This window comes from Falco cherrug, chromosome Z (assembly GCF_023634085.1).
Source record: "Falco cherrug isolate bFalChe1 chromosome Z, bFalChe1.pri, whole genome shotgun sequence".
NCBI lineage: Eukaryota > Metazoa > Chordata > Aves > Falconiformes > Falconidae > Falco > Falco cherrug.
Window position 1 is genome coordinate 54,350,070 of NC_073720.1, and position 20,999 is coordinate 54,371,068.

The 20,999-nt window shown below is 47.7% G+C and overlaps 2 protein-coding genes across 2 annotated transcripts; one reads left to right on the top strand and one right to left on the bottom strand.

The window, feature by feature from the left end:
- Positions 1 to 224: 224 nt before the first annotated feature.
- On the bottom strand, positions 225 to 16,214 carry LOC129734659 (transcription factor JunD-like). The gene is made up of 3 exons (XM_055698306.1): positions 16,103 to 16,214; positions 13,206 to 13,699; positions 225 to 12,735 (listed from the first exon to the last, which is right to left on the bottom strand). The coding sequence occupies exons 1-3, from the start codon at positions 16,212 to 16,214 to the stop codon at positions 11,752 to 11,754; spliced, it is 1,590 nt and encodes a 529-aa protein (XP_055554281.1). The 3' UTR covers positions 225 to 11,751.
- Positions 16,192 to 20,794, top strand: THAP1 (THAP domain containing 1). Its single transcript, XM_055699738.1, has 3 exons — positions 16,192 to 16,447; positions 16,897 to 17,092; positions 20,220 to 20,794. The coding sequence occupies exons 1-3, from the start codon at positions 16,377 to 16,379 to the stop codon at positions 20,667 to 20,669; spliced, it is 717 nt and encodes a 238-aa protein (XP_055555713.1). The 5' UTR covers positions 16,192 to 16,376; the 3' UTR covers positions 20,670 to 20,794.
- The last annotated feature ends 205 nt before the right edge of the window (positions 20,795 to 20,999 follow it).

Below are 20,999 nucleotides of genomic sequence, written 5' to 3' on the forward strand. Positions count from 1 at the left end.
AAATTAATCTGAAGAGCAGCATTTTTACTAGAAGAAATCTTTCCTTCCTTCCACTTCAAAATTTTGATACAACTGAAAGAAGCAGCATATTAAGCGTGATTTTAAAACCTTTTTTTAAGATTCCAGATCAACAAATTTTTCTTGGATTTTCCAACAAAATGACAACTATGCCTTAAGCTGACTTTTAGATTTCTTGCTGAAATAATGAAGAACACACCCAAAAATATGAATATAAAGCAATTTTAATTTTCCTCTAGATATTTATATCAAAGAAATAATACTCATGTCCAAGTACTGTACATACGATATCTTCCTTATAAACTCTTTTGTTTAAAACACATGTACAAAATTGCACATTGCAGTTTGCAAAAAATCATAAATACCTTTTGCATATAAACAATTCCAGCACAAGGATCAATGTTATACATTCCAAAATGTCTGTCTGATCACAAACAAAAACCCCACTGTGATCTCCATAAAGGTCCTAGTGTTACAACTCAATCATTAACAGATTTCTAGCTGATGTACTACACACAGTGATACAAAAATGAGCGCAAGGCAAGTCGCCTTTTAGTTGTAAGTACTTAAGACAGAGGCTTGGAATACAATTCGGCTGCCATTTAAACCCATGGTATCCATCCCACAGTATTTAGTGGTAGCAGCATTGAGCTAATTTTTTCCAAGATTGCCAATCGCAGTATGCCTTACTTCTAACTCTTGAACAAGTTGGCTACCACTGAACAGTAGGAATTGGAAAATTATTGTAAACACAGTTATCACCATTGTATATTCAGTAAGTTACAGTATTCTCCTAAACACATCACTAAATTAAGAAAATGTTTTACAATTAATTTAAGTGCAAGATGCCAACTAGTATCATCCACTTTGTCTCAGAAATAAGTATTTTAAATATAATACTACACAGTTTGTAAAAGTAACGTAAAAAAATTACAATGGACATAATCCTCAGTTGTATATTATTAAGCCCTGTAGCTTCTGTTTACATTTAAAAAAAAATCACCGCATCAGAAAAAAAGCTGTCAGGAGTGTCCTTGATAAACCTCTCCCGACCAAATCCAGCAAATGAGTAGCTACTGAATTTTGTTTCACTATTATTACCTCCATCTGTGTGCAATGTCCTTGCCAGCACACCTGTTGGAAGAGTTCCCCAAAATCATCAGCTTTAAAAAAAAGGGGGAAGTACTTCTGTATCCATACAAATCTGTTTTGTTGTTTCTCTGGGTTTGTTTGTTTGTTTTTTAATCTATTCAAATACTGCAATTTTTTAAAATTCTTCCTGCAGCAGAGATTTTGAAAGGGTTTCTCAGAGGCTTCCTCTGTGCCAGCTAATTTAATAAGGCAGAATAAGAAGGTACACAAAAACCCAACTTACAAGAACCCAGGAAAGGATGTAGGCAGACAACCACCCACCAACTAGTTGCATGTAAACTGCTGGAACAGCAAAGCCAAATCTGAACTGCTCTGTCTCCACCTTTTGTTCTGAACAGCTCTCCTGAATGAGGAAGTTCCAGTGCTATGCCCGAAGGCCTAGGGAGAATCTGTTTGGATTCGAGAGCCGTAGGAAGCAGTAGTTTGCTCACACTTCTGCTTTTGGACAAAAAGAGAGCCTGGGGATGCTGGCAGCTACCCAGCAGGGAGGGGCTGCTTCTCCTTTTCAGGAGATCCCTTTGGTCTGTTGATCAGCACCTGGCACGACTGTAATCCCAATGAGAGCCACAGGACTTTCACGATCCTAGCAGCAACCCCAGCCCATGATAATGCAAGGTATTTCAATGATGGTACTGCAGAGCATGAAGCATTTTCTGCATCATGGAAGTTCAGCAAGAACCAGGCACCAGAAACCACCAAACACTTTCAAAGTCGGGTCCTATTGTCCAAGAGCTCTCTCCTTTTTAGCTGATGGGAGTTAGCTGCTCTACTCAACCGATGAAAAGACGCACTGCTCAAAGAACGATGGATTTAATCTTTCCCAGTCTGCACCTATCCAGAGCTGCTCCCTTCTCGGGAGTCTGTTTTGGGTGATACGACAGTAGCCATCATGAACACCACACAGCAAGGACACATGTGTGGTCTCCTAAACCTCAGAAAGATTTTCAGTCTATGCAAAAACTGCAGGAAGAACAAGCCAGCCTTAGATGAGCCACTCCAAGAAAAAGAAACTACCCTGGAATAATGTCCTACAATTCCACAGGCTGAGAAACATGGAAAGCTGAAAGGCTACTTCACCGACGAGACCTACTCAGGAATACAGTCCCGGCTGCCCTTTCTGTCAGACCCTGCACAGGGAGTTGAGGATTACCTTCGGACATCCTAACTAGAGGCAATCTAGCAGATTGACTTGACTCTTAAGGTTCAGGAGGCTCAGGGCCTTTCACAGCAGAACAGGCCTGATACTGCCCTCTTAAGATCTCTACCCTTCTCTCCTTTTAACCTTAAGAAGCCAGTAGACGCGTTCCTAATTAGGAAGAGTGGGAGTGGTAAAGAACAGTGGCCAAATTTTGGTGGGTGAGAGGCCTATGCAGACTTGCTCATCATTTTCTATTTGCAAGCCAGGAATTGCACAACATTATATTGCAACACTTAACTCCCTTCCCTCCATCCCCTACAAAGCAGCTAAGCACAACCCAAGCAAAATCACCAGTGAAAGTAAATGTTTATATTGATGGTTCACATGTCAGAACTGTGCTAAGTGTCCCTGTAATTAACAAGTGGTGTTTTGCAACAAAGTGAAACAATTCTCCAAGATTTGCTTGTGTTGGGTCCTTTGCTCCAGGTTTGGGGTTGCGTTTGGTTTGGTTTGGGGTTTTTTTTTGGGGGGTGGGGGGGGGTGGGGAGAGGGAGGAAAAAATTAACAAAGCCTGAGTATCTAATCTGTTACATACGGAGGAATGCTCAAGGGGCTCGCAAGAACTTGTTTTGCTACATGTTGAGCAACACCACCACATGGGAAAGCCTTGAAATCAGAGCAAATGCTTGAAGACAGGGCGTAGCTGCCTCTTGGAGTTCATCCTTCACGGGCTGCATTTTATTAGAGAGCAGACCTTTGCATCATCAGTCAGCAGTCGGACCTGGACTTCACTTAATGACATTTCAGTATGGTGGTTGCCATGGCTTTAAATAAATATGGGTAAGTGTGAAATTACCAGTCATCAGGCCAAACAGGGAGGAGCACAGTTTCCAAAGAAAAGAAGTTTAGTAGACACTTGGGCAATAATAAGAAAACAAAATAAGCTAAAAAGCAATCTGAAGAGCAATCTTAATTCTTTGCCAGTTCATCATACAATAAATACTACCATTAAATACTGTATCTGAGATAAATTTTATTTCTTCCTTGGTTGTTTTTCTTACTGTTGCTGATTCCTCCAACTATAATCTCTAACTATAAGCACAGAGAAAGGAATAAAGAAGTAGGCTTTATTACACACTTTTGGCCTGCTTGGAAAGTGATATCATACCACAAAGATACCACAGACATACCAGTTTGTGCTGTGATTTCAGTTCCAGTATGCCCAGAAACACTTTCAAACATCGCAAGGATGTACACACCATATTAGTAACTTTTACTAATTTAAACACAAAATGGTTTGGACTGATAATGACACTTAGGTAGCATTTTAGGAATCCCTGTTCTGAAGATGTCATCCGTCAGACTGTAAACAGAATAGGTGTCCTAGGTACTTACGGCCATAGCTTATGTGACATATTATATATAAGACTATTTAACTTTGCAGTAGTCAGTATTTTCCCACTATTCCTGTCACTCTTCCACAAAGGATATTAAAAGAGAGAACAGTAAAAGCTGGAAAATACAAGAGCTCAACCTCTAGCTCTATTCTACCAAGAAGCACAAGTTTTATACTGGTATCTTCTACTGGTATCTTTCCCTAGCAGTCACTAGGGAAAAAGGAGGAGGGTATTCTAGATATGCTCTCTGGAGCAGTCCGTTTAGTCTATGCCACCACACTGCTTGTGTCCTGCATTACAAGAAAAAAGTGGAGATGTATGAAACAGAGGTGCAGGGAAGGTTCTCAAGCTCAGCATGTTACCTTTCAAAAGGTTCAGCATGAACCATGAGGCTATCTCCATAAGCCTTTTTTTTTTTTTTTATAAGACTGTTCATGCTTAAAGGTCAATTTTCCATATCAGGCAGGAAGGCCACACACTCCTCTGGGCAGCGGGAAGCTTTCTGGAAAGGACAAGAAAATGGTCTCAAACACTTCCACAGAGTTCCAGCTACTGGTTATGATTTTTTGAATGTTCAGTCTGTGGTCTAAGAACAGGGATGCAGTGAGAAGCCAGACTTTTAACAGCTTCAGCTTTCTCCATCTATGACAGAAGTAATACCAAAATCTCACCAACTGCGACTAAACAGTTGCAAAAGATGTTTCAAGGTAGTTAGCAGAAAGGTTTTCAGATTTAAATAAATTTCAAGGGTAGGGTAAAATAGGACTTAATCTAGAAAAGTAACAAAACTCACAAGACCAAAACCAAAACCAACAAAGACTGCAACCAAAGATATTTTTTTTTCTGGGATGGGATTCAAGTTCTGTTACTGATCTCCTGTGACACAGCTCTCCAGTCTGTGTGGACCTTATTTAGGTGGCTTACAATTCCACTCACAACTAGTTCTTAACCAATAACTAATAATAGTAGTAAATATTATCAGCAGTGTGCTAAATATCACAATCTAGCATATTAGTGCACAGTGAACTGGTCTTATCTATCATCTCCGTGTGTTAGCAAGGCTTCACAGTCAAGTCAACCATCACTCCAAAGCATTCCTTAAAGAAATCATAACTCTTCCAGAAAAGCCATTTCACCAGCACACATACTCCTTAAAGTATTGCAGTCCTAGAAATTCAGAGCAAAGCTCATTTTACAACTAGCTGCGCTATGGATACAGACCTTTTGATAGCAGAAAAAAAGCAAACAGCAGGTAGATAATTATTTAGGGTGACTCCCTTGCAAACATTACTGATAATAACCTCCCCTTCACAGCAAATCACTACATATGAACTGCATCACTTTAGATTACATTAAGGCTACATGTGATTTTAAAATAAATGGTCTTTTTGCATGAATTTAGCGTTGCAGGATTTAACAGTCCTCCAATTTGACTGGGAATCTAAAAAAAATCACCTTGCAATCACACACAGAACTGCAGCTTAGTTTTCTTCTGTGAGAACTTGACCACAACAAAGAATAAGACGATGCCCCATTGTGTACTGCGGCAGCTAAGAAAATCACAGTTCCTCCATTTGGCCATGCCCTTCTTCATGCATGCTAGTGTCTGTGCACAACACCTTGACATGTCTTTGGGGGTATCTGTGTGCTTCAGAAGGCTAGATTTGCTGGCTTTTCCTGTATCAGTGGCTGGTACGGGTTGAGAGGGTACCACCTCAAGCAGAACTCCAGCCCAAGAAGCAACTGATGTCTCAGAAACATCAGCCCAAGAACTCAGACACTCTGCAGGCACAGGACCAAGACTCGGTGATTTTACATCAGTGACATGCTTTTGTCAAGACAGAAAGTTGCATTTCTTTGCAACATGGCGTTGGTGTGAAGATACAGATCCTAGACTGGTTTCCTTCCTCTCCCCACTACTGTTTCCTCAGCAGGACCCTGTGAAGACAGCTTAAGTGTGGCATTCTGGTTGACCTACACGTACTGGACTGTTTCAACACCCAAGCAGAGATGCGGTTTGTGATTATACTCATGCAGAAAGTAAACCTTCCGGTATGCAACAGCTTAGGAAAACTGCTTCCAGACTAAAGCAAGCAGCAAGGATCAATGCCTGTAGCAAGTCAACAGGATGATGTCTCAGCTGCCCCCTATACATAGATGTACATGTTTCTAAACTTTTAGCAACACATGGACAACAGCAGGTTCTCCACTGTGCAACTCACTGTTGCAATGTCTTTCAGAAACCTACATTTAGTTTGTCACACATGACCACTTTGTGGGGAAGTTGCTTCTGTCCCGACTTTTGAGTTACTACCAGCCATTATGAAGAAAAGTTTCACAACACAAACAGCTAGCTGAAAGCCACTTTACAGGCACATTAAAAAGAGAGAGATCTTTGAAAGACAGGAGAGGAATAAGAGAATTAGCAAGACTTCTTGTCCTCCATAACATACCATAAGGGCCTAAGTCTCCATAAATTCAGATGTAATTCATCACCTTCACAGTGAAGTTTCACCATGTACAAGATTAACAAGTCTGTAAGAATCTTTAGCTTCTGCAATTTGTCACAGCAACATTTATCATAGTGCATCAAGTACAGTAAACCCTGCTGCAGTCCCACAACAAGGGACTGTGGCATTAGAAAAATCAGTCAACATTTGCAGGATTATTATGCACTGTGAAAACTTCCTGTTCAAGGCTTTTTCTGCTGATACAGGTCTTGCCAAATGTTAAAAAATGTGAATCCCTGTCAGATTTTACTGTCCACCTCTGCTGAAAGATGCACGGACACTGCACACAATACTAATCAGATGAAGAGACCAAAGAGTGTCAGAATAGCCTAGGAACTCTTCAAGACTCATTCTTAGTTATGGGAAAATAGCAAACAAAATGCTTGGAAAATGGAAGTGGTTTTGTACAAATCAAGTATGTACACAGATATGTCATACTCCAATTTGCCTACTTACTATACATAGAAACTCAGAGAATCAAGTAAGGGAAGAGCAAAATTATCCAGCAGCAGTTACAGCTGCACATAAGAATAATGAAAATGTAACTCATTGCTTTTCTTTTTTAACTTACACTCCAGAAGAAGAAGGACACATAAAATGCATTGAAGAATGACTTGCGTTACAAGTAGACAGTTGGATGGGGTTTTTTTCTTGCATGTTAATTTCAGCTATAGAGACATTTTCTCTAAGAAGCTACTGGATTCAAATGGCCAAGACTCAAGTAATGGCAGCCAAGTCACTGTTTCCAGCACAACTTGTAATTCAGACATAGCATGCATCTGTACTTCAGACACCACCAAACAACACCATATAGTTGTTCATATAGTTTATATAGATGTTTATATAGATGATGTAAGTATCATCAAGCTATGTAACTGATTAGAAATTAGTTGCCAAATAAAAATTCCACTTTAACAGCTGCAGAATGCCTCAGGACTTAACTTTGGGAGATCACTCCTTTGTCAAAGGTGAACACAGTCAATCAGATACTTACATGAAAAAAAAATGGATGCCTTATGACTCTTCCTTCAGTCATGACATAAACAGGAACCAAGGTAACGAAGAACTGTAGTAGGGCCACCCTTAGATCTCGAACAGTGCGTGATAGTCCACAGTGATTTATGACATGCAGCGAAGAGTCCAAATCCTTTGAGGTATCTACCTCTTGCAAGACCATCAAAGGCTTATAACAAAATGTCACCACCACCATCAGAATCACCCCGCTCAGCAATCAGGACCTATCACCCCCAAACACCTACATTTCTCAAAGTATGCAAAGTAGTTGCATTTTGGGAATTGCTCTCTAAGCCTGCCAAATGGGCTCGACCCGGAGTCACAGTGAAAGTTCTAAGAACCACTCAGCAACCACCTGGTCCTGTCTGGACACCCTGTGATATTGACAAATTTCACTACCCGTTCTGCACTGGGGAGCAAACCAGCCAACTTTTCTAGTAACGACATCATCTGAATCAGTCCTAGCTGAGTACCTTCCCTGACTCACAGCAAGCAGGGGCAGATCTGGTGGGAGCTCCTCCCTCTGCCCAAGGAAGGAGTGAACAAGACCTCCCTCACCACAAACCCTCCTCCTTCTACTCCTTAAGACAGAAAAGATCTGATAAAAATTCAAAGAAATGAAAGTAATTTATGAATCAAACTATTTTGCTGTAGCACCTAAATAGGAAGGCACTTCACATATAGATCAAGACATCAGTTCAAGCACATTCGGAATCCAATGATAAACTGCAAGTGAGATGTGCACAGAAGCAAGCATCCCTCAGCCAAAACAGACAAAGGAAGGGACTGCACAATCTCCAGAACAGAGACTACACCTAGGGCACAGAAACAAAAAGGGATGTTTATTTGTCATGGGTTCACACCTGGAATGCAAAACCAGATCAGAAGGGCATGAGGCTAGCCTGCAAATCAAGTCATGCAGTGAGAATCTTTGTAAGAACTAGCAAACAGTGTGCACAAGTACACCTGGCAAGCATGGCACAGTTTTGAAGGGCAAAGGAAAATTCTATGAAGTGCTGAGTCCACTGAACATAAAATGGTTTTTTATTTCTTTTGAATTTTTTTTTCAATGACACACAGCCAACTTGCCTGCAGTTACTGGAAAGGAGCTACGTTGATGCAAATTACATAAAGAGTCTGGAAAAATTTTACCTAGTGTCTATCTTTTAGCATCTTACAGTAACCAAAGTTCCAATACCTAGAAGAAACAGACATGAAAAATGGTGCAACAAACCGAAGAGGGGGGGTGGGGGTGGGGTGGGGGGAAGGCAGGACAAACCAAAGAAGCCAAGATTTGGGAACACTTCAGGGGTAAAGTCAGAGTACTGATACATGTTAGAAGACAGTAACAATCAAACCTGATGGCTGCTGCAGCAGGCAAGCAGTCCTGAGTCTTGTTATATTAGTTTAAACTATTAGGTGCTTAGGCTATTCACACTTCTTTCCACTGTAGGTGCGGCAACCTCTAGCAGAATCAACAGGTAAAAAAAACCCCAACCATAGACACACACTATTCTCAGATTTGGTCATGTCGGTGTTAGATCCTGTGTCTTAGCCTAAATACCAGATAAAAGAAGGCATTTATGAAGGTAATCTGTCACTCTACAGAAGACATTTCTTTCCGACAACTCTACTACAAGAATAGTAGTGTCTGGCAGAGAGCTGGAGCCGCCAGCCTCACTAGTAACCTCTCATCAGTCATCATGGTAACTGAGCTGGCCTGTCAGCACTTCTACCACGAACAGATGTCCACTAGAACATCAAGCAGAGAGAGGCTGGACACAAGGCTGCTCTTGCAGAAAGTTCAAATGGGAGAGAGGTAACGTGTGGTGGTTTCCAGCTTTAACACCATCATGCTGAAAAGGGCAAGCTTGTTATAACCCTGCTGGGTTATAGCCCATTATAGCCCTGCCCTTAGCTGGGAAGGGGAATTGCAGTGATCTCTTGTGCCTTACAGACCCCCCCCACTTCTCCTTGGACGTTGTTAACTTATTCTAACCAGAAATGGTAAAATAAGTAAAGAACAAGTACTGCATTTATCACTGTCTTGTGTTCTACTGCAAGATCTTTACCTAGCCCTGTACTCATTTGCAAGTACAAGAACTGAAACAGCAGCATTCACGCATACGATTTTTACTAATTTTTCCAAGACACCCCCACCTCACTACACATACAGCAAAGCTAAGCATCTCACATCAACGTATCTACCAGGCAGCATTACCTCTCTCACTAGGGGAAGCAGGGCTGGGGGGGAAGTCTTTAGCAGTTCCTCCAGTCTTGCAGCATCTTTGCAGATAGGTGATGCCTGCCACATAGTAAAAGCCAGCTATTTTTCACCCAGTTATTATGTAACAGGCAGTGCTACAGATTGCATGCAGTCTGGTTCAGAATGCCTTTAAGAAGTCTTTACACCTGTGTTAAGGTCAAAATAATTTTTTATCTGTTCATTAGTATTTCCAACAGCAGAAAGTACTGTTACAGGCAATCATTTTAACCACTGAAAAAGGCTCTGGTGACATGATTAAACAGTTATACAATGATTAATATGGCTTCTACCTAATTTGCATATGCATTAAGAAAAGAAATATCCTCAGACCATCTCAGCTACAATAACATAATTACTACACGTTGTCATGACATTTCACATGTGCCAGGAATGACTATGCACGCTAAAAGAAAAAGCTCACACACTTGACTGCTGCAGCTCAACTTTCTGATTAGATAGCACTCATGTATCCCCAATAAAAGCAAGAAAAACTGTGAGTCTATCCCATTCTCCTTGAATTTCAAAGCATCAAGTGTAGCTTTCAGAAGAAGTACAGGATGTTTAACAGCTCCTGAGCAGCTTTAACAGATCTGAGCAACGGCTTGTACACATAAAGGATGTCTATGCCTCCTTGGCTCCTCGTAGAATCCCCCATTTTCACCAGCTGGCACAGACGCATATCCCCATTTAAGTTTTGCCTCTGAGTTCAAGCAGAGTTTTTAGCACAGTTTCACATAGGGGAGCGGGCCCCCCTCTGCAGCTGGATCTGCTCAGGAGAAGTCCTTCCCTCCCCCAGCGGTGGGCCGCCCGCGGCCTCGCGCCGAGGGGCTTCTGGTGGGGTGAACCTCACACTCTGACAGACCCTTCCCACGGCACCCTGCCACAGGGCTGGACAGCGCTGTGCTAGCGGCTATGCTCAAAACACACAGGTGCAGCAGAAGCAGGTAGGCAGTAGTACCGAGCAAGGGATCTAAAGCTTTCAGAAACTTATTGAGGATTATGTCTATCAGAGGAAATAGTTCCTTTGCTATTCTCTTCTACTAGTAAAAACTTGACAAAGAAATAAACCACACCAATTCTTCCCAACCAGAAAAACATTTCACATTCTAGCGCTGACTCTTTCTGTCTCTAGAGTATTGCAGAAAGCTTCTTCAGAACAAAGTAGACCAAGAAGCAAGATACACAGATTTCTACTGAAAAATAAATCTACTTCTCTGTAATATTTCTGCGATTTATTCAAACAGTATACAATGGAATTACCACTTTGATAGCTAACCCACCCCAAATCTGAGCCCTTTTCTGTATAGCACTGAACTGTTACTATACTACATAAAGAGCAAACACTACTGGAATGTACACAGTGAAGGAAAAAAAAGTAACGCCATTCTTGCCAAAGTAACCATTCCCTACTAACGTGTTATCTAGAAAAATAAGGTCTAAGCAACGTCCAAAAGTGTTCAAGTTTCAATAAATAACTATCAATGCCCCAAGTTTGCACTGGCACAAGAAATATGGAGCATACAGTTTAGAAAAGTATTTTCATATGACTGAGTCAGCAATGCATTTCATCTTGCTTAAGATTTACAACAAAAAACATTTTCCTCCAGGGTTCGATTTTAAAACCGAAACTGTGCAAGTGCAAGAGCACCCCACATAGCAGTCTTAACTCTCAAAGGCAAATTAAAGCTCTAGAGAAAGGACGGTATTTTAAAAAAAGTTCTTTATCAATACCAAGAAAATATACATAGCCATATTATGTTTTAAATATATATATACACGCACATCTTTTCAAAAGGGTACGATTCTGGCTTTTTTTTTCTTTTTTTCTTTTTTTTTTTTTTAAGTGTGAAAAGCTTATCCATTGCTATACAGTTCAGTAAGGTGTATTAGGAAACACACTTTTTATATCCCCCATGAAAATAAAGTTGAATCTTTCTGTAAACAGGAATTTCCTTAATTTCCGAAATCTCTGCAGACCTCAAGTACTTCACTGAAAAAAAAACCAAACCGACCACCTGCCCCGAAACCACCCACAGAGACCCTCACCGTTAACCGCAACGTCGACAGACCTCGGGAAACGCTTAGCAACACCCGGCTCCTGCAACCGCCTTCTCCGGGCGCGAATAAATAATAATAATAATTAATAATAATAACAACAGGCGACCGGCGGCGGGCGAGCACCGCGGCCCGCGGTGGCTCCCGGCGGCGCCGGCGGCGGGCGGGGGGCAGCGGCCGGCTGGCGGCGGGGGTCCCTCCTCAGCAGGCGCTGGTCTCCGGCGCGGCGGCCGCCTCGGGGGGCGCCTCCCGGGGCTGGGCGGCGGCGGCGTTGGGAGGCGGGTGCCCGGCGGCGTTGATGTGGCAGCCGGAGGAGAGGTGGCTGCGGACGCGGCCCTGCAGCTGAGTGACCTGGGCGCGGAGGAGGTTGGCGGTGGCGGCCAGCTCGGCGTTCTGCCCCTTGAGCGCCTTCACCTTCTCCTCCAGCCGGGCGATGCGCTCCAGCTTCCGCCGGCGGCACTTGGAGGCGGCGATGCGGTTCCGCAGCCGCTTGCGCTCCGCCTTCAGCCGCTCCTGGCTCTCTGCGTCCAGAGGCGACAGCGACGGCGGCGTCGGCGCGCTGCTGCCGCCCTCCCCGCCCGCCGACGGCGGCACCTCGGGCACCGTCTGCGGCTCCTCCAGGGACCGCGCCGGCGGCAGCCGACCGCTCCCCAGACCCGCCGCCCCGAAGGCCAGGCCCGGCGGCGGCGGCGGCGGCGGCGGCGGCGGGGCTGAGGCGGCGGGGTAGGCGCTGCCCGAGGGGCTCAGCGGCCCCGCGGGGCTGAAGCCGCTCAAGTTGGTGTAGACGGCCGGCGGCTCGGCGGCGGCGGGGGCTCCCGGCGGCCCCGGGCGGGCGGTGCAGCAGGGTCCCGGCGTGGAGAGCGGCGGCGGCGGCGGCGCCGCCAGGAGCTGGTTTTGCTTGTGCAGGTCGGCCAGGGCCTTAACGAAACCGTCGGCGAAACCCTCCTGCTCCTGCGTCACCGGCTGCCGGTAGAGAAACGGCCCCGCCGCCGCCGCCCCGCCGCTCCCCGCCCCGGGCGCCGCTGGCCCCGGGCTGCCGGCCCCCAGCCCCGCGCCCCCCTGGATCAGCAGCTGCTCCAGATCGGCGGCCGGCGGCAGTTTCAGCAGCGGCAGCTCCGCGGCCGAGCCCAGCGCGGCCTCCGGGCCGCCGCGGGCCGCCGCCGCCGCCCCGCCGCCGCCCGCCGGCTCGGCGGAGCCAGCGGGCGGCGGCGGGGCGGCGGCGGCGGCGGGCGGCGGCGGGGGCAGCAAGCGCAGAGCCGCCGCGCTGCCGCGGGCGCCGGCGGGCGAGCGAAGGGCGAAGGGCCCCGGGAGCGGCGCGGGGGCGGCGGCCGCCAGGTCCCGCTTCTTCCCGGCGCCCAGCAGCAGCTTCTGCCCCGCCGCCGCCGCATCGGCTCCGGGTCCGCCGGCGGTACCGAAACTCGGCAGCGGCACGAAGTCGGGCAGCAGCTCCAGTCCTTCCTCGGGGTAAAACGGCGCCTCCATCTTCACGGCGGATCGCCCGCTACGCCCGCCGCTCATACTGCCGCCCTCGCCGGCCGGCGGCGGCGGCGGCGGCTCCGGCGCGGGGCGGGCCGGGCTGGGCGCCTGCTCCGCGGGGCCGGCCGCCCTCGGCTGGCAGCGGGGACTGAGTCGCCTCCCGGAGCCACCGGCCCCACGCCACGCCCCGGGCCCGCCGACTGCCCGCCCCGCCGCCACCTCCCCGCCGCCGCCGCTGGTCCCCGCGCTCCTTCCCCCGCCCGCCGGGCTTGCGCGAAAGGGCCTCCCGCCGCAGCCCCGGTGCCGCCGCGGTGCAGCGCCCGAGGTGAGCCCCCGCTGCGCTCCCCCGAACGCTCGCCCGGCGGCTGCGGCGCAGGAGAGGCGGCTGCGGCCGGGACGAGGGGTTTCCCGTGGGCATTACCCGGGGATGCTTCGGCCACGGCACGCATCCTGCGAGGGGAGAGGGAGCAGAGCGCACGCGTGGCGGGGGCTCCCGCGTCGGGTCCGTGACGGACGGGTGCAGGGTAGTGGTGCAGGTGTCGAGGGTTAACGCTTCCCGACAGCGAGGGGCTGAGGAGTCTGTCGGGGAGACGCTGGGCCGTCGGGAAGCGTGCCGACTCGTCAAAACAAAAGCCTCTCGCAAGAAGGAGATGGATCTGACGTGGCCTTTCTTCTGGGGGAGAAAAAAAAAAAGTTTAAAGAAGAGTTTGAAACGGCTTAGACGTCTTTTCAACTTTCTTGAAACGTTAAAGTATTCCTTTTCAGTTTGGATGTGTTACTTGTTATCTTTCCCTTGAGGCAATTCCCCCTGGCCCTCTCCAAGTCTCTCAAATTCTTACACAATGAGGAAATTGCTTTCCACCCAGCCTTTTAAAAATCCTTTCTGCTGGGGATACCAACGCGATCTTGACAGAGCTGCTGAAAGCTCTCTTCTAAGTGGACTTGCTGACCCAGGGCCTGGGTGGCTCATCTACAAATACATCTGCTCTCCCCATACGTGGTGGGATCCACCAGCATCCCCTCAGTTAGGTGTCACCCTGCCGCAATCTGCTCATGCTTTCTCCCTGGACATTTCCTCTCTGCACACTGAGACCAAATGCCTCTTCTCCCAAGGTCTGTTGACACTGCTGTGCTCTGCTGTAGTCCCACCATGTACACGACCACGCTGAGCCTCCACTGTGCCTAGGTTTGCTCCAAAACTGGGAGCAGGGGGGGAGGCAGAGAGACCAGTGTCAAGTCAGGAAGGACTTTGCCCCAGACACACCACTTCAGATCCATAGGAGATCCGGAGTCTAAGCACACTAGCTAAGGCCTTGGTGACCTTGACTCACATACCTCGGGGCCCCCAACTACACACCCAGCCCGTGGGACAGGAGCTCTATTTCAACTTGGCCCACAGCCTTCAGTCCCTGCCCAGCTACGTCACAGGTGCTCCTCTCTCCAGCCCCATCTCCTGGGTGGACCTCGGACCTGTGTTTGCAGTTTTGCTCCTGGCACCGTTTCCCACTGCTCCTGCCTGGACTCCCTGGGTGGACTTCGTACCTGGTTCACACCTCGCTTCGTTTGGGTGTGTCAGTGGGTCCAGCCAACACTGCCTGCCCTGCCCACCCGGCTCAGGTGCTGCAGGGCACGCCCAGGCTGGTGAGGGCCACCACCTTGGCTCCAGCTACCCCCAGCTCATCTTCCCCCATGGAAGATGCCCTTCCTGCTGCTCCCGGAGGCTGTGGCAGAATCGGTGCCCAGAAAACTGGTGGCAGCAAGACTCCAGTGAGAAGAAAGCCATCAGGCAAAAGCAGAAACAGAGGCATTTGCATGGATAGGGGAAGACTAAGCACATCTTTCTTGGTGAGGAAGGTGGTGCTAGAAAGAGATTATTTTTATTTCCTTGTCTTTTTGCTGACCTAGCAGCAGAGGGGCAGAGCTAGCAGTGCTCAAGCCAACACAGAGTACTGAAAGCAGCTGATGCGAGTGGCTTTGTGGAAGGGTTGCTGTGGCTGCTGGCTGTGTGGGCTTTTCGTGTCATACTCCTGGGCAAGCAAATGGCAGCGACTGGTACCTTCTCTGCAGCTGGGAAAACAGGGCTGTCAAAGCGGAGGAGCCGTAGCCTCCAAGCTAAAGTTAGTAAAGCTTCTCTTTTTTCTGTTACGAAGCAAGTACAGAGAGGAAAAGTAGACTGCAGAGAAAATGAGGTCCTGGGTGGGGACAGAGAAAAAGCTGAGGAGGTTCACTTGACTTGGGGGTCATTGTCAGTGAAATTCTAGCTATGATGTGATATATGACAGAAACAACACTAAAGCTAGGTCCCTTCATCAGTCTTCTGACAACTTGTCGGTCAGTTATATAGGACCATTTCAGTCGCTGATCTAATGCAGCGCTGGAAGGTGAGCCTACAGAACAGAAAGATGGAGAAGCTGCTTGAAATAAACTTAAATGTAGCAACACATCGATGTACTTAGATTGCTGTCATATACTTGCTGATACACCTGCAAGCCAAGTTTTGGTGGGTGAAATAGAGTTGTTTTACACATCCTTAATGCAACTGTGCGTTACGGCAACGCTGCCTTTCGGCTCTTTTCTGCTTCCCACCCACCCCTCGCTTTTTGTGAAGAGTGTCTGGAAACCCTCCAGGGCTCACAGAACCAGCTTCCTCCCCTGTGACAACGGCGTCGTGCACGCCCGCCCGTCCGCCCGCAGCGCCGCCTGCCGGGTGGGACGAGCATACTCCACCAGAGACCCGGGCACCGCCGGGGCCCAAGAGCCCCCGGACGGGCCTCCCTCCCCGCAGGCAGGGCCGCAGCGCAGGCACGGCTCCCGCCGGCCTCGGTAGGCCTCGGCCCGCGGTGGGCCCCGGCCCCCTCCGCCGCGGCCCGCGGGGGCGCGGGTCTCCGCAGGCCCGTCCGTCCCTCGCCTCAGCCCCGCGGGCGCTCCCCGGCGGACAGCGGAGGCCAGGGCAGGCGGGGGTGGGCGGCGGGGGGGTGCCGCGTCCGCCGCTGCCCAGATGTGCCAGGGACTGGGGGGGCAGGGAGGGGGGGAGAGGGCAGGGCACAGGCGGGGGGCGGAGCGGGTGGAACTTCACCTCGCGCTCGCACGCAGCGGTCTGATTGGAGGGCCTGCTGAGGAAGCTCCGCCCCCTCGCGGAGGCCCGCCAATGGGCGACCGCGGGGTTGCGCTGAAGTTGGCGCCGCCATCTTGGAATTGGGAGAGGCCGCGTAACGTTCCTGTCGCTCTCGGAGGGTCACGGGCGCGGGGGGGGGAGGAGGAGGAGGAGGACGGGCGCCCGGCGGTGAATTAACGGCGGCCGCCAACTCGCCTCCCTGCCGCCGGGCCGCGGCGGGCGCGGGGGAGGAAGGATGGTGCAGTCCTGTTCCGCCTACCGCTGCCGGAACCGATACGACAAAGAGAAGCCCATCTCCTTCCATAAGTGAGTGCGGGCGTGGCCGGGCGGGGCCGGGGCGGGGCCGGGCGGGGGCGTGGCCGGGGCCGCAGCGCGCCCGCCAGGAGCGCAGGGGGCGTGCCGGTGGGGGGCGGGGCGTAGCGGTCGCCTGCGGCCGCCGAGAGGGAGCCCCGCCGGGCCCCCGAGCGCCGCTCCTTCCCAGCCCCGGGGGTCTGCCCGAGGAGAGCCGAGCGGCGGCGCGCTGTGCTGCTCTTCCCAGGGCGATGGGGAGCGCCCCCCGCCCCGTTCTCAGGCAGCGGAGACCCCGTCCCGCCCCGCCTGCGCCGTCCGGGCCGGCAGGAGGGGTTTGGCTCCCGAATGAGCCCGTCGGAGGAAGAAGCGAGCGATCGTGCAGTCAGTTACAGCGGTGCTTGGCAGTAACCCGACCCCGTGTTAAAAAGCTTTCCAGAAAAGCTGAAAGTACTTCTTGCTTACAGGTTTCCTCTTACAAGACCTGATCTTTGCAAGAAATGGGAAGCCGCTGTTAAAAGGAAAAACTTCAAGCCAACCAAGTACAGCAGCATTTGTTCAGAACACTTTACTCCCGATTGCTTTAAAAGGGAATGCAACAACAAGCTTCTGAAAGAAAATGCTGTGCCCACAATATTTTGTTATACTGAACCCAATGAAAAGGTAAAGTCAAAGCACTCGCGGTTTGAGATGGTGGAACGTGTGTGTGTTGCTTGCGTTAGCCTGGCAGGGCTTGGTGTAGCACAGCAGTGGGGAGAAGATGCAGGCTGAAGGATACTGGCTGAGCGTGTACACCTGGAGGCATGTGGAGGGCTGTAGTGGCTGAACTGTGTTGGACAGTTGGTCTCATTTGCTTTGACAAGAGCAGAAATGTAGGCTGTCCGAGGCTCTGGAGCACGTAGAGCGTTGTGCAGATGTGCAGTAGCTCTGATCTGCTCTTGTGTGCATACGCAGAAGCTTTGTGCAGTGAGATGCAGAGGGGCAGAACAGTAGCTGCACCTGCTGCCTGTCTGGGCTGAGAACATCTCTGTCTTGCCTTCACAGTTACCCTCTGCTCGTAAGCCAGACTGGTCCCTAACTGGTCTCTGAACTTATCATGGTAGACCCCTGTGAGGTGCATGGTTCCCTTCACTGTACTGCTAAAAGCAGCTTACCATGAGTTGCAAATCAGTTATGAGTTCTTCCTTCTCAGTGTAGTAACTGCAAGACAAGAATGCGAAGGATTGATTCCTAACTCCTATAAAGAATATAAAATATTAAGTCTCTTGCCACTCTGCTGTAGAGGAAGTGGCAAAGGAGAGAACGGATAGAATAGGTCTGGGGAGTGAAAGGCTCAAATGGGATGAAGTGCACAGAGGAAAACTGGGGCTTTTGTGTTTTGTTTTTTTCTTTATATACAATATTGGTTTTGATGAAGAAATAAAAGGGAAATGTATTTGAAAAATGAAAAGTGGCTAATAACAGAGAAGGGAATATAAGCAGAAGGTTTATAAGACAATTTCCAGGTAAGTACGACTGTGTTTTTTGTTTGACTATGCTTCTCTGCTATCAGTATGACATGTTTTCCTTGTCACGTGTAAAATAGTTGCAAAATTTTTCACAGTCTGATAGTTGAGTGGGTGTATAGGGTAATCTGCAAAAGTGGGATTGGTACAGCAGGATTAGTGGTAAGCCACATTCCCCATTTCATTATCATGCCTAGATCTACAAAACCACAAAATGTGCCTTTTAATTATGGAGAAGGATTTAATGCTATTCTTGTTTATCTCATGGCACATTTAGATGAACTGCCACATATGCTCAAGAAGTAACATAGTAATGAAGAATACTAGTGGTTGTTTTGGAATTGAATCCACACTGATTTTGAAATATAGGTTTTTACCTTTTGTACTATGTAATTTGAAATACTTCCTTTTCTTTACTTATGTCTTAGGAGAACCATTTATTGGCTGTAAGAACTAATTAGAATTCTCTTACGGTGTGTCAGTGATACCAATGATCTGTTCTCCATGATACGTTGTGGCGATGGAAACATATTTATAGAGGTAGCATGTATTGGATAAGCTGCAAATGAAGTCTGCATGAATTCAGCTGTCCAGCAATGATATGGGTTTTGTGTGCTTCCAACAAGGGTGAATTTCTCTGCCAATTACATCTTTGCCTTGTAGATTTTTTTAGTAGAAAGATTGAAAGTGGTAGCTGATAGGGTCAGACTGTTAGCAGCAATTTCTTATAACTGAGAAATAAGACTGGTAGTTGGCTGGTTTTGTACAAGTGGTCAGTAATATTTGGCTGCGCATGGAACTTCCCTTCAACACCAATCACAAAACTGCCTTCTTAGTTACTGTCTGTCAAGTGTTGTAGTTTTTACAAGAGGCATATCTAGACACACCCCCCCCCCCCCCCAGTATTGAGTATTAGGCTGTTTGCATGTTAAGTCAAGGAAGTTAATGATGTGACCTTCAGATCTGATGAGCTTGATGTTCAGATGATGAGTATTGCCAGTTGCTTTTATACTGAGCATTGTCCCTGTCCTTATGCTTTTATGTGTAGTAATAATGGCAACAGGTGGATAGTTAAAAAATTGGTTCAGTACCTCTTTCACTGACAATGTCTTAAGCTTTCTTTTTCACAGGCAGTAAGCAAGCTCTTTTGTTTAAACAGTCCTGGTTTTTTTTTATCATCATGTGTAGGGAAGCATTTCTGAGTTACACTGCATTCCTGTGGGACAGAAAGAATCTGATTCTCTGCTCTGGCCTGTACTCAGGTGGTGTGGGATCTGTGTTGTCCTGAACGGTACAAGTGAACCTATTGAGAGCAGTACAGTGAGGACTGCAGTTCCATGTGGAGTTGAGCCAGTTGATGTTCTGCTGCTGCCAAAAGGGAGGATCATGCTTCTCCCTTCTCCGTCCCATCTGCCAGCTGTGCAGTCTTGTTTCTTGCTCCTTCCACACACCAGTGCAGGTGTAGTTCATACCTCCTGCTTCATTGCTTTGACTTTTAATAAAGGACAGGAGTTCTCATCAGTGATGGTTGGAGAGCAAATAGCCTTCTGTCATCTTAGCAACTTGCTATGTTTGAGCAAAGAGTAAATATGAGGGCTGGGAGGGCTGCTCTGCTCTTGAGAAGCTGTTTATTTTGGCTCATCATGTCTCTTGAAACCAAGCCCTTACACTACAGCCCAAAACCAGTGACACGGTCCCTTCCAGTTGTTGAGAGGCAGGTCTTGGTGTGTCTGACTCCTCTGCCAGCTTTATCAGCCCTCTCAGTAGGTGACCCTTACTCTATCTGAGCAGGTGGTTATCTGCTTCTGCTGTGTTTTTGATTTAAGTTAGCTGGTAGGTTCAAAGCAGATAATGGTAAGACGCAGCAGAAAGGAGGAGGGATAAAGAGGAATGGGGTGGCAGTGATGAGTTATCAGGTCAGCTGAACTCAGTTTTGCGGAACTGTAGCCTGTGTTCTTCCTTCTTAGCTAATTGTGGGTATGTATTTGACTTGTCTTCAGGTGAGAGTAATTACTATGTTATTAAGTTTTTTATTTATTTGAGACATCAAGAACTTGAGTTTCAAAGAGCTCTGAAAATGAAGCTGCTTAAAAATGGCTCCATTTTGAGAAGCCAGACAAAACAGACCCGGAACTGTTTGTCAGTTTTGAAAATGAAGGCTTTGAAACTTGTTTTATTAATTTCAGTCATGGTTGTTTATGTTATTCTGGGACTGTAGTAAGGAAGTTGTGTGGTAAACAATGTTAAATGTGAAAATGTACTTTTTTTTTTCTTGCTGTTTCTAGGCTGATGAATTTGCAGAACAGACAGAAGATCCACTACCACCTCCTCCACTGCCATCGCCGCCACCACCACCAGCAGCAACTCCAGTACTGCTGCAGTCTCCATCAACTCCTTTTCATTTGTCTCAAATAGATGCCAGATTTGTAGATCCAAGTATTGGATTATTGATGCCTCCCCTCCAGACCCCTAGCAATCTTGCTGTTTTTTGTGATCACAACTATACTGTGGAGGATACAGTTCATCAGCGGAAAAGAATTCAGCAGCTGGAGGAACAAGTTGAAAAACTGCGGAAGAAGCTCAAGACAGCACAACAGCGATGCCGGCGTCAGGAAAGACAGATTGAAAAACTGAGAGAGATCGTTCAGTTTCAGAAAGAAAAAGACATATTGACAGGAAAAGGCTATGTGATTCTGCCCAATGACTATTTTGAAGTTGTAGAAGTACCTGCCTAGAAGTCATGAACATCAGTTTTCACTTTGCTAGGCCAAAAAATTTAGTTTAAAAATGAAATGCTCCTTACTTCTGTGTATAAGACTCTTCAGAATTCTAAAATAATAAATAAGTCATACAAATGAGATCACGTTTTCTTCGTTGTTGTTTGTTTCATACACTTTTAATATATTGAAAATGCCAGCATCTGAGAATTAGACTATGTGTTTAGTTTACAAAATCTGCTTTGCAGAAGAAAAGGATACAAGGTTGAATACTTTTAAAATCTATTAATTTTTTTTCTTTTTCAATGCAAAGCTTTGTCAAGACATTTAATGTCAGCTTTGGTGATC